Genomic DNA, 16,016 nt, shown 5'->3' with positions numbered 1-16,016 from the left:
TTTGATTTATGCTTGTGGATGGACATTTTTGCATATAAAATAAAGAAATTAATAACATATTCACACGAATTTGGGTATTTGTAACAAAAAATAAACTCACATTATAAAAATATAAGAACTTTAAATTAACCCAAAATATATTAGTTGTAGCCTACTACAATTACAAAATTACTGGCAGCTGTTTCTTCAACAAGACCACAAAATAAGCTTAAGTTTATCAATATCAAGATATTTACAGATAGAAGAATTAAACCTGTCACTCATATCTTTTAAGTTGTTGCACTTGTGATAACGTCGTAGGTCACATGATAACTTCAACATGGCGGATTATTTTCGGATCTCGCATACTCTATGAGATTTGGCTGTTAAGTACCTACTCTTTTGGCGCTCGTTAAGTAAGTACTTATTGAAATTAAGTACCTACTCATTGAGTAGGCGGTTTTGGACGCAGCCACAGTCGCTAGCCACTTGTGCTGTGATTAAACTACTTTTGGGATGGATTTGTTGCGCAGACCTGGCAACCCTCCACTCCAAAGCCCCACCCATTTCATGCACTTCGAAGTGTGCGGCCCCTGAATTGGGACACAGCTATTGAGTTTTGGACGCAGTCTTACAAGGTGTCTTATTCGCTGCTTTAAGTGCATCTCTGTGGCAGAATTACAGCACCACATACTGGTCTGGCATGTATACTACATCATTTTAAGTCATTTCAGTGGTGTCGTGTGGACGCAGATATTTTTTGAGACGAGGAAAAAAAAAAGATTGGTTAGGGTAAGCTCCGGCTTTGTGTGAGCATAGCCTAAATCTAGTGACAAAGGTTGCATTCCACTCCAAATTATTATGCCGTTCAATCGCTAACTTCTCTTAGTCTCGTGGACTCGGATGTGGGCCGTTGCTTGTGTTGCACAAGTGCCCACTACTGGCGGAACTGGTTCATAAGGTTTAAATGAAACAAGTCATTGATCACTTGGAATTAGGGCTGTGAATCTTTGGGTAGACAGCAATTCAGTTTGATTCACAATTCATAGGTGTTTGATTCGATTCAACAACGATTTTTGCAAATTCAGAACGATTAGATTCGAGATGATTCACATTAAAATTTAATGCGATTTGATAAATTTGATTCAATTCTGCATTTTAATATGCATTATGGTTATTGAAATGCTTCCCTCAATGTGTTTTAGTCAGGGTGCGAATTACACAGCAACCTTCAGGAGGTCAGAGAGTAAGGGCAAAAACAAACAAACAAAAATAACTTTTTGTCCATTGTTAATGTTAGTTCATATTAGTTCTTAATGATGCTACATAATTAATATAAATAATACATAAATAATAGCCTATAAAAATTGGCATTTGTGGAAATTTACATAAGCCAAAAAAAAGGGCTTTAAAAGGGCTTTAAAAGTATTGTTAGGCCTAGTTCACAGTTAACTAGTTGAGGAAAGTCTTAATGGCTACACAACCTTATTAAAGTGTTTAAGGTACATTAAACATAATGCTTACATAGAGAGACTACCCTAGAATATCATGCACTTTCCTAAATAATCCTAAACTAACTTTTCTTCACAGAATAGTAAGAAAAGCCCTCTTTGTCCTCTTTTTACGGAGGTTTTCCTTACAATGATTCTGAAAGAAAATGCGCTGGATTTCTACTGTTGCTATAGTAACGAACGCAACTTTAATGCGCATCTGATTGATAGATAAACCGCGCGCTCTTATGTCAGTGTTGTTAATGTTGTAATTTCGGCACTTTCCTTCACACATTTAGTTTAACAACATTAAGTTCATAATTTCATTTATCATTCATTTTCTGTTCTGTTTATGCATATAGACACTTACATTATGTGTTTGCTCTGTCCATGCAATAAATGCGTGCCTTGAAATTGCTCAGGTAACATCAATGACCCGTTTCCTTAAAACTTTAGCATTTTATCATATCGAAAATAACGACGACGTTTCCAGGCAAAAAAAAAAGTTTTATTTCAACAGTAGTGACCACGCAATGACTTGTCAGCTTTATCAATGGCTTGAGCAGTTTGACTCAGAACTATGCTGTCTTAATAGAGAGTTGTCATCTGATCATGTGAATAGCAGTGGCCGTCCTGAGGAGAGCAGTAAAGAGTGCAGCACGTGTCTGTGGAGTAGAGCTGTGAGGGCAAAAATGATGGCACGTCTCCATTAATGTAGTCATTTAATGTTTATTTTAAAGCACTGAATCCCTATAGAATCGTGATTAATACGATTCTTAGCATTTTACATCGATTATTGACCGAAATTAACGTTTCACACTTAAAAAAAAAAAAAAAAAAAAAAAAAAAAAAACTTGTTTCAAGATCGATGCATGCATCGTCAGGATTTGTAATTGATGCATTGAGAAAAACGAGTGACGCCCCTACTTGGAATTCACTATGGAGCTGATTTATTATATAAACCCCTTTTGTACATATGAATTTGTTTTATGCACCATATGCTTATAAGTTGAAGAAAATATATAAAATCATATAAGTATAGCTGTTGGAGAAAAATAAAATTACACAAATCAAATTAAATATCAATAGTATAAACTTTGTGAACATAAGGTAGTACAAGTATTATGCAACTAAATTTTAACATAATAAATATAGTTATAGTATAGAATATTATGCGATTAATTCAAAATAATTAATATGTCATCCACTTCAGTTAGAGCGCGATCTGCTGTGATGTCAAAATCAAGGTGAATTGTGGGATATAGAGCTGCTTGAAGTGTATAACAGAGCAGACTCGCTTCCTCGGTCAAAATCGAGCGGATGAGGGTCTGTCCATATAAACTTCCCTCATCCACTCCACGAAGTGGAATGTACTTAAAAATGGCGGCAGGGATTCCCTCGAGGAGAAGTGTTTAGGGAAGTTAACAAGTGCGTCTAAAATTGGAGTGGAACGCAGCCAATGTTGCTAAGTTGCCAACACTTTCACTTTTGTTTTGTGTAATGGCATCCAGTTCAGGTAAGAATCAAATCACACCAAATAAATGTGTTTAACAAACTAAAATACCATATTTACTGAAATTAACGGCAAATACTATTTTATTTATTAAATGATGACGTATAACGGTACACGTATTCGTACCAAACCGTTTCAGAACAGGACTTCCGGTATGGTGTATATGTACTGAATGCATTACAACATTGCAACATTGGTTTGAACACTTGGATTCAAAATAAGCTCTGCATTTTCTTACTTTCGACAAGAAACAAAGTGTCATCTTTCAAATTACAGAAAATGCTGTTTTGGCGCTCTTTAATGTGTCATGACAGATCTCTGTATCCACGGGTACCAAAGATGTCACTTCCGTTATACTCGCTAACGTTTGCCTTGTCCAAATACCAACACTTGCGGTCTTGGCCACTTGAGAGCGCGTGCACACGACAGGAAGTTAGTGCACAAGATCCCATGTCCCATGTCTTAAAAATACCCAAGTGCTGTGCGCTTAATGCACATTAAACGAAAGAGTATAGAACCCAAGAGGCGACACTTTGATACTTTTTGGAGTATCAAATTTCACTGCCAAATCAAAAGCACAATAGAACAGTTTTTTTAAATTAAGTCACCAGTAAATTGTATGGCTTCTACAGTAAATGTTGTATTGTCTTATATATGTTTTATTTTACCAGCTGTGGAATCAAACTATTCAACCATCTGAGGTAACGTAGTTAGCCTACTTTAATGAGTATTTACATTGTATGCAACTTAACACATTTATTAATAGTAGATTAATAATTAATAAATGTAAGATCATTATGTTTGCAACGAACAATATATTTCAGACCTAGTGGAGTAATAATATCTAGGTCTGAATTTAAATAGGCTGTATTGTATGTTTTAATGGATCATGCTACAAACATAATGATTTTATAATACATGATGCATTGCTGTGTCCGTTATCGCATAATTCACACTTTTGGACACTTTTGATTTAACGGACATTAGACAACACTGCAAAATCAAGCTGTTATATTCATATATTTATTGTTCAACAATCCCAATTTTTCTGATGCATTGTCACAGACACGCCAGGTTTCAACACCAACCAATCACAGTGCACTCCCTCTCCTGAGTACTGATCACTCACACCTGCACGCAATCACCTCATCATCAACCCACACATAAAAGACACTCACACACAATCACTCACCGTCCAGTCTCGTTTGCAACTAGGACTATTCCTGTATGCTTAACTTAAGGACTTCCATGCTACTTACCTGTCTCCAGCGATCCCAAGTTACCTTGTGTGTTCCCTTTGTGTGCGTGAGTGTCATCTGTCTGCAGCGTCTCAACTGTTCCAGCGATCATCACCAACAACCAACCTGCAATTCACAAAAGGACAGTATCAATACCTATTCTTCTATTCTTCACAGCACCATTACTCACCTGTGTTCGACGAAACCTCTGCTTGTGTCTTAATAAATACCTTAACTGTGATCTTCTGTCTCCGAGCCATCTGTACTGTAACAGAAGACCGGACCAACACTGCTAGATGCAAGCATGAGCCAATCCAATCCATTCCAAGATCTGGGGGATGCACTTCGTCGAACACTTACCGTGCACCCAGCATCCACGCCAGCTCCACCTGCCATCACTTCTGTAAACACAGCCATCACTCCTTCACCACTGCTGTACGCCAGTCCCATGGCCAAACCGGCTCCCTACCGTTGCCGAGGATTGCAACGGTTTCCTCCTGCAATGCTCACTGGTCCTGGAGATGCAACCGCACATGTTTCCCACCGAACAATCGAAAGTGGTGTTTCTGATCACACAACTGAGCGGCAAAGCACTTCTATGGGCTGATTCCATCTGGTCCCAGAATCATCCAGCTATCCAGTCCTACTCCAGTTTCATCGATCATTTCAAAGAAGTGTTTGGAAAACCCTTCTGGGATTCATCTATCGGTGAGAACCTTTATAATATAAAACAAGGGAAAATGTCAGAACACTTGCTGCCAAGCGAATGGAATGAACAAGTGCTGATAACTACATATCGTCAAGGATTCGATCCACAAGTGCGGTTGCATCTCGCTGCATACGAGGATTCCATCAGGCTTGAATGTTTTATCCAACTCTCCATCTGCTTCGCCACTCGTATACAGTCGTGTTTCGAAGAGAACCAGGGCCAGTCTCAGCACAACACCTTCCTCTGCCGGCCAGAATCCGTCAGCCCTCCAGAACCAGCTCAAGAATCCATGCAAGTGGATTCATCTCGCCTGACTCCAGCTGAATGGCAGAGAAGACTCACCCAGAATCTGTGTCTATATTGTGGTGCACCGGGGCATGTAATCTCCGCATGCCCCACTCGTCCTCCTCGTCCCATGGTGAGTGCCATCTCCCCTTCTACAAATAAGATGAAACCACTCACCACTATTGTGAAGCTTACTGCTGCTGATGTCTCTATTCCAGTTACCACACTCCTCGATTCTGTGTCAGCAGGCAATTTCATCTCAGGTGCCATCTGCCGTCAGCTCAACCTCAAGACCTCGGCTACGCCTGCTTCATATCAGATCCACTCGATAACTGGAAAACCAGTAAGCAGACGACAAGTTAGTCAGAGTGTCGGCCCATTACTACTTCAAATCGGTGTACTTCATGTGGAGAGGACTTCATTGCTAGTTCTGGAGGAATCCACCGCTGACGTGATCTTAGGGCGTCCATGGTTGGAGCAGCACAATCCCATCCTTGGAAGACCGGCGAAGTCCTGAAGTGGGGCGACACCTGTTTTAATGACTGTTTCTCTGAGTTCCCTTTTCCATGTTCTCCAAGCTCCAGTCAACTCCCTGTCTGTGCAACATCCATTGAGAGTCCATTAGAGAAACGTTCTGTGGATATACCATCCTGTTATGCCCCCTTCAGCGACGTTTTCTGCCTCAAGAGAGCTTCAAAGCTGCCTCCACACTGGCCATGGGACTGCGCCATCGATCTGCTTCCGGGTGAGTCAGTGCCCAGGGGAAAAATATATCCCCTGTCCATCCCGGAGGAGAAGGCCATGGAGGAATACATCGAGGAGGCCCTGGCTCAAGGCTACATCTGTCCATCAACTTCCCCTGCTGCTTCCAGCTTCTTCTTCATGGCCAAAAAGGACGGAGGCTTCCGGCCTTGTATTGATTACAGAGCTCTCCACAACATAACCGTGAAGTTCAGGTACCTCCTTCCTCTTGTCCCACCGCCCCTAGAACATCTCTGTGGTGCCACTGTTTTCACCAAGTTGGACCTCCGCAGCGCGTACAACCTCATCCGTATACGCGAGGGGGATGCTATGAATATTTGGTCATGCCATATGGCCTGGTCATTGCCCCTCCGTATTCCAGGACTTCATTCATGAGGTGCTCCGGGAGTTTCTCCACAAGTTCATCTTGGTTTACATCGATGATATCCTGATTTACTCCCGGAGCATGGCCGAACATCGCCACCATGTTGCGGAGGTCCTGAAACGCCTGAGGGAGTTCCAGCTGTTCATGAAAGCCGAAAAATGCTCCTTCCATCAACCCTCAGTGCAGTTCCTTGGCTATAACTTCGACAGCAGTGGCATCCGGATGGATGAGGGGAAGGTGGCAGCCATCAAGGACTGGCCAACTCCCACCACTGTAAAGGAACTTCAACGTTTCCTCGGCTTTGCAAACTTCTACAGACGGTTCATCCATTTAACATCTTAAAGGATGCTTTCACCACTTCTCCTCTCCTGGTCCATCCCGATCCTGATAAACCCTTCATAGTAGAAGTGGACACCTCCACAACAGGAGTAGGTGCGGTCCTATCGCAGCAGCAGGGGAATCCATTCGAATTATGTTTATCTTGTATAAATATCTGAATTATCCTTAGGATGTGTTCCATTGAGCAAAGCACTTCAGTTTACGGGTGTTAATTCTCTTCAGCCTCAGCGCACGCAGCTCAAACAGCAATGATGCTAACTAAATGAGACGATTTGAGAAAAAAAAACCCTGTTATTGTTTGTGATCCTTATTTATTACCTTCAACTGTGTTTTGTCCCTTAAAAACATTTCTACAGTAGCGCCCCTGAGAATCTTGCACATAATCCATTGCCGTACACCGGAAAAAGTGTTACCAAAAATCTATTGCCTTACAAAAAATAAAATAAAGTAAAATACCTAAATGAGCACCACCATTGGACAACATTATTTAGACCAGGGGTGTCCAAACTCGGTCCTGGAGGGCCACTGTCCTGCAGAGTTTAGCTGGGTTCAGGTGTGTTTAATGGGGTTGGAGCTAAACTTTGAACATTGATTCTTCCGTTATTTATATTTTCAATGTGATGTTAACACCTAGTTAAATAAAATCCCTCTCAAAATAAGCATTCACAGGATAATTTCAAAATCTGGACATTTTCAGACAGGAGACGAGATATTTTGATGATTGCTGTGTACAGAATATATCTGATAAAGCCATGGCTCATAAACATTTATTATTTCACCACTCTGTGTCAGTGCTCATCTTTACTAGTAACAGCAACGCTGCAGTGTGTGTCAGACTCGATGAATGATATCAGAAGGAACTCATTTATTTGAATTAAATATTTTAGTCATTATCCTGCATCATTTTTCATTGAAAATCATTTCACTGTATGCAATTTACATTTGTCAAAATTCATAATATTCAAAGCAGTCGTGCTGTCAACACATTTCTGATTAAGATTACTTAACACATTAAATATCTTTAAGACAGTTAAAGCGTATTCATTCATCTTTTTGAATGCTGCTCTTATGAAAATTAACCATGGTTCCCTTTCATGGGAACATCGACGCTGCGTTGAATCGCATTGGGATCACCCAGGGGCAGACTGGGACAAAAATTCAGCCTTGGCACTGTAGCCACACCAGCCCACATTACCACAGACACGCGCATTTCCAGGTGAAAAAAGTACACTTCCATAATGTACTTAAAGTGCTCTATTTTCACACTCTAATTTTGTACTTAATATATTAAAAATTCTTCTTTAGTACTTCTTAAGATAATGTTAAGAACATCTTAGTGTACTCAACTGTGCTATTTTGAGACACCATTTAGTTACCAATTGTAGTACACTTGAAACCATAACACTACAAATACAGCGATAGTATGTTAAAAGCACATTTTAGTTCTAATTCATGGTGTCTCAAAATAGCACAGTTGAATATATTCTTAACATTATCTTAAGAAGTACTAAAGAAGAATTTTATTAAAAAAATACTATGTAAGTACAAAATTAAGAACAATCTATTAAGTACAAAATAGCTCAGTGGTTAGAGCATGGCACTAGCAATGCCAAGGTCATGGGTTCGATCCCAGTGATTGCACATACTCCGATCAAAAATGTATGGTTTAATGCAATGTAAGTCGCTTTAGATAAAAGTGTCTGCCAAATGCGTAAATGTACAAAGTACAAAATTAGTACGTGAAAATATAGAGCACTTTAAGTAAGCTACATTATGGAAGTGTACTTTTTTTCACCTGGGTTGCTATACATTTTTGATGTGTTTTTGACTATATTGCAACTTTGCAAGTAGTGTACAGCAGTCTGTTTACCCTAAATCCCACCTTATCTGCTGATATTTCAGTCATGTAATTTAGGCTAGCTAACACTTGTGACCAATTATCACGAAGCAATGTCATTTTAAAATATACATTGATTGTATGCTATGCTTACAAAGTATACAAAAATCAAAAACAAACAAACAAACAAAATCACTGGAGCATAGTAGCATGAATTGCATGAGAATGACTTTCCTCCGCACTTTACTCCGCTGCAGCGGCCGAATTTAAACCCTTTGAAAAAAGTTTGGCTAATTTTAGGCAGTTGGCAGCGTCGGACTTAAGAGCCTTTTCTTGCTTTCTCGAACCTTTTCTCAATTGCCTTTCTTTTTTTCTAACTTTTACTGACAATTTGCTCGTGTTGCGCTCTCTCTCTGATGACGTGCTTGATTTTGACTGAGTTTGATTGACAGGCTATCTAACCAATCATAATGCCATATCCACATTTATGTCCGACAAAGCAGTTAGATTAATGTTGTGGACTTTGGAAAAAAGTGTAGTGTCATGGGCTGCTTGAACTGAGGTGTTACAGCAATCTGTCAAGACACATTAAAGAGCCACAAAACAGTATTGTTTAAATTTCTCTTGTCTGTCGACGAATTGCCAGTGTTCTCTTTGCTCCATTGTATTTTTCACTCTGACAGAGCATGATGTGTGGTGTGAGAGCGCCACAGTAACAAAAGGGGGTGGGGCGGTCGGCCCATCTCGGGACCGGTCCAGCCGTTGCGAACTGGGCCGGCCATTTCTTAACATTTATTATTCTTAACATTATTATAAACATATTGAAATCGTGCTAGCAATAAAAACCCGTCCTATGCGCCTTCAGCCTGTAAAAACTATATATATATATAATAACTCTATTGGGATCATGGGATCACCTCTGCATGATTACGTCTTGAAGCACTTGTGAAATTGAACCAATAGGGTGATGGGACATCAGAGCGGGTGACGTCAGGGACTAGGAAACTATAAAGCACTCCTGAGAACAAAGAATGCCAACTTCTGTGTCTTCAGCGGCGCTCTGTGTTATAGTGTGTCTTATTTTGTCTTATTTGGTGTTGCATACTGAATACAGCTCGAAAATATCTCTTCGTCTGAGGGCAAGAGTATTTTCTGTTACACCTAAGCATATATATATTAATTTACATATTGACATGTATATGGTGACTAGCAAGCAGCAGTTTGTCAAGCGTGTCCCTCCCTGCCCTCGCTTCATCACTGGTGGGGATACACACAAGATGTGCGTTGCTTGTTTGTGCTGCGTGCATTGTGAGAAGTTAACATTACGTACCCTCCATTCTTGCCAGGTGTTCTTTGATAAAAATAAAGAGGGCACCGCGGCCAGTGTTCCCCAGGGATCGGGTCCCACTGCTGCTGAGGCAGAGCGGCGGCTTCATTAATTTCCAATAGGGTCTGGCTGCAGCCTGAGGAGGCGAGTGGAGCTCCACTCTCGAACAGGAAATACGTCACCTCCACTAGTTTAATTAATGCATTTTCATTACTGTAAAGGGTAGGTTTAGGGTTGGTGTAGGTGTAGATGTTAATAAAATAAGTATTTGCATTACTGTAAAGGGTAGGTTTAGGGTTGGGGTAGGGGTAGGTGTAGACGTTAGTAAAACACGAGTGGAGGTGATGTATTTCCTGTTCGAGAGTGGAGCTCCACTCGTCCATGGTCTGCAGCCAGACACTTCTCTTAACCCTCAGGGGTCTGAGGATTTTTGGGGCCCTGGAGAAGTTTTGACAATTTCTGACATTTGTGCTTTTTTCAGTTGTTCATAAACATATTAATGGAAAAAGTGTCATTACACTGTATTCAGCACAAACTAGGCTACAATAATTTGTGAGGAACATGTATGTACATGTTTGTGTTTTTGAAGGAATAACGTTTATGCGTGGTTATTGAAAAAACAAAAAACTTAAGTCACTGAAATAAAGCCAAAAAATATATATTAAATCTTTGTTCACAAGACTTCTGGGTATTTGAGGTTGTAGACTAGAGTTTTTGCTTCAAAATGAGGTAAAAAATTATGCTGCCTGCTTGTTCATATAAAACAATAGAGAGATTTAAATTTTCTAAAACATCTTTGGTCAAGAAACACAGTATGCGTGGAGGCGTGAATCATCATGAATAATGGGTGATTCTCACCTGAGAAGACAAAAGAATCGCATAAAGAGCTCTAATGACCTGCATAAATAATGAGCTCTTTCAGACAGGTAGGCAGTGAAAAAACCCTCTGTTGATCATGTCTCAAATCTCATCATGGTGTAAATCAAACATACAGAAAAAACAGCAATACTGTGAAATATTATTACAATTTAAAACAATGGTATTCTATTATATTCTTTAAAATATAATGTATTTCTGTGACGCAAAGTGTCTGAACAATTATGTTACCTCTATGGCATTTCATATAGGCTTTTAGCTTAAAAGCATGCACATTTGGAGAAATATTGATGGATTCTCATGTTTATGTCAATTTTCTATACAGAGGAGTATTTATTCATTATTTATTGTCGTCACTGTGAATGCTGGATACTGTGTTTTCAATTCATACTTGCAGCCGGAGGGCGCTCTGCCCCTTTTGTCCACAAATGCCTGCTAAAGAAGAATAGGCAATCCAGGAACTAACCGAACTAACTATGGCTATTCAAAACATTTTTCAAGACAATAAATACACGATTGAGACGATGTATGCATGTATTGACTGAATTTGCGTCTGAATAGCGCCCCCTCCGTGGGCGTGGCCGCATTAGCGGATAATGAGCTGAATCATGGACTTCTGACATGGCTCTCTTTTCATACAGATTACATAAACACAGAATATTTGTTTTCTATTTGACTTACACGATTTAAAACTCTGAGGAGGTGGATGTGGTGAGCATCGAGGCTGGAGAGGAGGACTCGCTGTCCTCATCTCCAGCATATGAGGAGCTGCTAGAGGTTGTGACCAGGGCAGTGGCAAAATTAAATATTGAATGGCCAGCAGAAAGTACTGAAAAACGTCACAAAAGTAAAATGGATGAGCGCTTTCGGCCCACCCGGTCACTGCCTCAGCGTCTGGGACTACCATTCTTTCCCAACCTCCACACCGAGGTGTCGAGGTCGTGGCAGAGACTGGCACAATATTGAGTTTATAGCCCCCAGACTTATAGCCCCCAGTCTATTCTAATATAGTATGGGACTCAAACAGTATGGCTATGGGGCGATGCTTCACGTAGAAGAAACGCTTGTGAGCTATCTCTCGCCCGAGTCTGCATTGTCCCTTAAAGGTGCCATAGAATGATTTTTCACAAGATGTAATATAAGTCTAAGGTGTCCCCTGGATGTGTCTGTGAAGTTTCAGCTCAAAATACCCCATAGATTTTTTTTTAATTCATTTTTTTAACTGCATATTTTGGGGAATCACTAAATATGTGCCGATTCAGTGTGCTTCCCCTTTAAATGCTCGCAATCCCCGCTCCCAAGCTCGCGACTCTATAATACATTGCATAAACAAACTTCACACAGCTAATATAACCTTTAAGATGGATCTTTACAAAGTGTTCGTCGTGCAGCATACCCAATTATGTAAGTATAGTATTTATTTGGATGTTTACATTTGATTCTGAATGAGTTTGAGGCTATGCCCTGTGGCCAACAGGCTAAAGCTAACATTACACACTGTTGGAGAGATTTATAAAGAATGAAGTTGTGTTTATGAATTATACAGACTGCAAGTGTTTAATAATGAAAATAACGACGGCTCTTGTCTCCGTGAATACAGTAAGAAATGATGGTAACTTTAACCACATTTAACAGTACATTAGCAAAATGCTAACAAAACATTTAGAAAGACAATTTACAAATATAGCTGCAAGCAGCGATGACGCTGGTGCACAGCGGACAATGGGCATTTAAAACAGTTAAACATAAAAGGACTATGTCAAATTCACACCACATTTACTGCAGCAGCTGATGCTCCTCTGATCACAAACCACAACAGCCACTTCCATGAGATTGTTTAAATTGAGATTACTTTAATGTCATAGAATGTCATAAGTCAATTTCAAATGAGTGCAGAATATCATCCTAATCTGCCATGTCTGTGTTTTTTCTCAGACAACCTCTATAAACATTCTACAAAAAAATTATATATTATTATTTGTGCAAAATCCACTGTTCTCTGAGAAATCTAATCCAGACTTAAAGGATTAGTCCACGATTTACCAAATCTACTCAGTAACTGGAAAACCCCTTCGTCAAGTAAGTTACAGTGTTGGAACTCTACACCTCCAAATCAGCATTCTCCATGAGGAGGAGATCCACCTGCTGGTTCTGGAGGAATCAATGGCTGACGTGATTTTAGGGCGCCCCTGGCTAGAGCAGCACATACCCATCATCTCCTCGAGGACAGGAGAGATCCAGAAGTGGGGTAACCAATGCTTTACTGACTGTTTGCCTGAGTTTCCTGTTCCAAGTCTTCCAAGTTCCAAAGAAATTCAAGTTCGTTCTATTCCTGTGGAAAATGTCTTTCTGAGCTTCCTGTTTCAAGTTTTCTAAGTTCCGAAGATATCCAAGTCTGTGCTACTTCTGTGGAAAGTCCACTCGAGAAACGTTCTATGGACATCCCTGCCTGTTACTCCCATTTCAACGATGTCTTCTGTCCTCAAGAAGCCTCCAAACTGCCTCCTCACCGGCCATGGGACTGTGCAATTGACCTCATTCACGGTGAGCCAGTGCCCAGAGGGAAGATATACTCTCTCTCCATCCCGGAGGAGAAGGCCATGGAGGAGTACATAAATGAAGCTCTGTCACAAGGCTACATACACCCGTCTACTTCCCCTGCTGCTTCAAGCTTTTTCTTTGTGTCGAAGAAGGATGGAGGCTTGCGGCCCTGCATCGACTAAAATAAGATTTTAAATAATAATAATAATTTTTAAATAATCGACTTTAAATAAGATCACCATCAAATTCCGGTATCCACTTCCTCTCATCCCATCAGCGCTGGAACATCTACGCGGCGCCACTGTGTTCACCAAGTTGGACCTCCGCAGCGCATACAACCTCATCAGAATATGTGAGGGGGATGAGTGGAAGACAGCGTTTGTGACCCCTACTGGCCACTATGAATATCTTGTCATGCCGTATGGACTTGTCAATGCTCCCTCCGTATTCCAAGACTTCATGCATGAGGTGCTCCGGGAGTTCCTGCACAGGCCAGTCCTTGTATACATAGATGACATCTTAATCTACTCCCGGAGCATGTCCGAACATCGCCACCACGTTGCGGAGGTCCTCCAATGCCTGAGGGACTACCATCTCTATCTCAAAGCTGAGAAATGCACATTCCATCAGCCCTCAGTGCAGTTCCTGGGTTATGTCATCGATCACAGTGGCGTCCGCATGGACGAGAGGAAGGTTACTGCTGTGAAAGACTGGCCCACTCCTACATCTGTGAAAGAGTTACAAAGATTCCTGGGTTTTGCAAATGTCTACCGCAGATTCATCCGAAATTACAGTTCCATCACCAGCCCATTAACAAATCTTCTCAAGTCTCTGTCCTGGACTCCAGCCGCCACCCAAGCATTTGAAGCTCTCAAGACCACCTTCACAACCGCTCCCCTCCTGACTCATCCAGACCCAGATCTCCCTTTCATTGTTGAGGTGGACACCTCTACCACAGGAGTGGGAGCAGTATTATCCCAGCAGCAGGGGAATCCTGTAAACTCCATCCATGTGCCTTCTTCTCCCGCAAGCTCAACCCGGCGGAGGTAAGCTATTATATCGACAACCGGGAACTTCTGGCCATCAAGCTCGCCCTGGAGGAGTGGAGGCATTGGCTCGAGGGAGCAAAACATCCCTTCACGGTTCTAACAGACCATAAAAACCTGGAGTACTTACGGGATGCTAAAGGACTTAATCCCTGCCAAGCAAGATGGGCTGTGTTCTTCACGAGATTCACTTTTACCATCTCCTACAGTCCTGGGTCAAAGAATGTAAAAGCTGATGCTCTGTCTCGTATTCATGGTCCCGATGAAAGCACAGATGATCCAGAGTCCATCATACCCAAGATACTATTTGTCAGTCCCATTACCTGGTCTGAAGAAACGCTCCCTGAGTCGAATGCCTCCACCAACACCCGCCGGGTTGCCCCCAGGGGATGGAGTACATTCCACGGACACGGCGCACTCCCCTCATCCACTCGGCACATACATCACTGGGCACTGGCCACCCAGGGGTCAATGAAACCCTCTCGCCTCTCGCTTCTGGTGGCCCAATATGGTATCCGACGTCAGAAGGTACGTGCAGGGAATGTGCCATCTCGAAGAGCCCGCGACATCTTCCCTCCGGGAAACTTCAACCTCTGCCCGTTCCAGACCACCCCTGGTCATACCTAGGAGTGGATTTCATAATGGATCTCCCAGTCTCCAATGGATGCACCTGTGTACTGGTGATAGTAGATCGATTCTCCAAGTCCTGTCAACTTATTCCCCTGCCTGGACTGCCAACAGCAATGGTTACTGCTGAGCTCCTATTCAACCATGTCTTCAGATACTATGGACTGCCCGAAGATATCGTATCTGACCACGGATCACAATTCACATCGAGAGTGTGGAAATCCTTCTTTAAACTCCTAGGTGTGACCATAAGCCTCTCCTCTGAATACCACCCCCAGAAGAACGAGCAGACGGAGAGGAAGATTCAGGAGATTGGCCGTTTCCTGCGTACCTTCTGTCACGGCCACCAGGACTCCTGCAACCAGTTTCTGGGTTGGGCCGAGTACGCCTAGAACTCTCTCCATCAGCCCACCACTGGACTCCAGTGCATACTCGGTTTCCAACCCCCACTGTTCCCCTGGGATGGGAACCATCAGACGTCCCGGTGGTGGATTACTGATTCCGGGAGAGCGAGAGGGTCTGGGACTCAGCTCATCTGCAACTCCAATGAGCTCTACGCAGGTGCAGGTTGACAGCTGACCTTTGACGTTCTCAAGCACCCCAGTACCACCCAGGACAGAAGGTTTGGCTGTCAACCCAGGACATCAGAATGCGCCTGCCCTGTAGGAAACTGAGTCCTAGGTTCATTGGCCCCTTCAGCATCACCCGGCAGATCAACCCCGTCACCTATCAGCTGCAACTCCCTCCTGAGTATAGAATTCACCCAGTTTTCCATGCGTCACTTCTCAAGCCTCACCATCCCTATGTCCTTCCCTCCACAGAGCCTGGCGAAGCCGAAGAACCCCCTCCTCCTCTGATCGTGGACAATAGAGCAGCCTACCTGGTCAAAGACATCTTGGACTCCCGGCACCGTGATGGTCACCTGGAGTACTTGGTGGGATATGGTCCCGAAGAGCGCTCATGGGTCCCAAGGAATGATATACTCGATCTAAGTCTTCTCAATGACTTCCATGCCAGACATCCTAACAGGCCAGCTCCGCGTAGCAGAGGTCGACCACCACGACATCGGGGTCCACAGTCCTC

The 16,016-nt window shown here is 42.2% G+C and overlaps 1 protein-coding gene across 1 annotated transcript in view; it reads left to right on the top strand.

Annotated features, from left to right (window-relative positions):
- The first annotated feature begins 2,740 nt into the window (after positions 1 to 2,740).
- The window catches only part of LOC125260176 (interferon-induced very large GTPase 1-like), a 30,114-nt gene continuing 16,838 nt past the window's right edge, over positions 2,741 to 16,016 (top strand). Inside the window, exon 1 of the mRNA XM_048178413.1 lies at positions 2,741 to 2,985. Within this exon, the coding sequence (XP_048034370.1) occupies positions 2,970 to 2,985 (16 nt within the window). The 5' untranslated portion in view covers positions 2,741 to 2,969. The remainder of the gene's footprint in view (positions 2,986 to 16,016) is intronic.

The sequence above is a fragment of the Megalobrama amblycephala genome, linkage group LG24 (assembly GCF_018812025.1).
Source record: "Megalobrama amblycephala isolate DHTTF-2021 linkage group LG24, ASM1881202v1, whole genome shotgun sequence".
Taxonomy (NCBI): Eukaryota; Metazoa; Chordata; class Actinopteri; order Cypriniformes; family Xenocyprididae; genus Megalobrama; species Megalobrama amblycephala.
The sequence above is the reverse complement of the archived record's forward strand: the minus strand, read 5'-3'. Positions and strand labels throughout refer to the sequence as shown.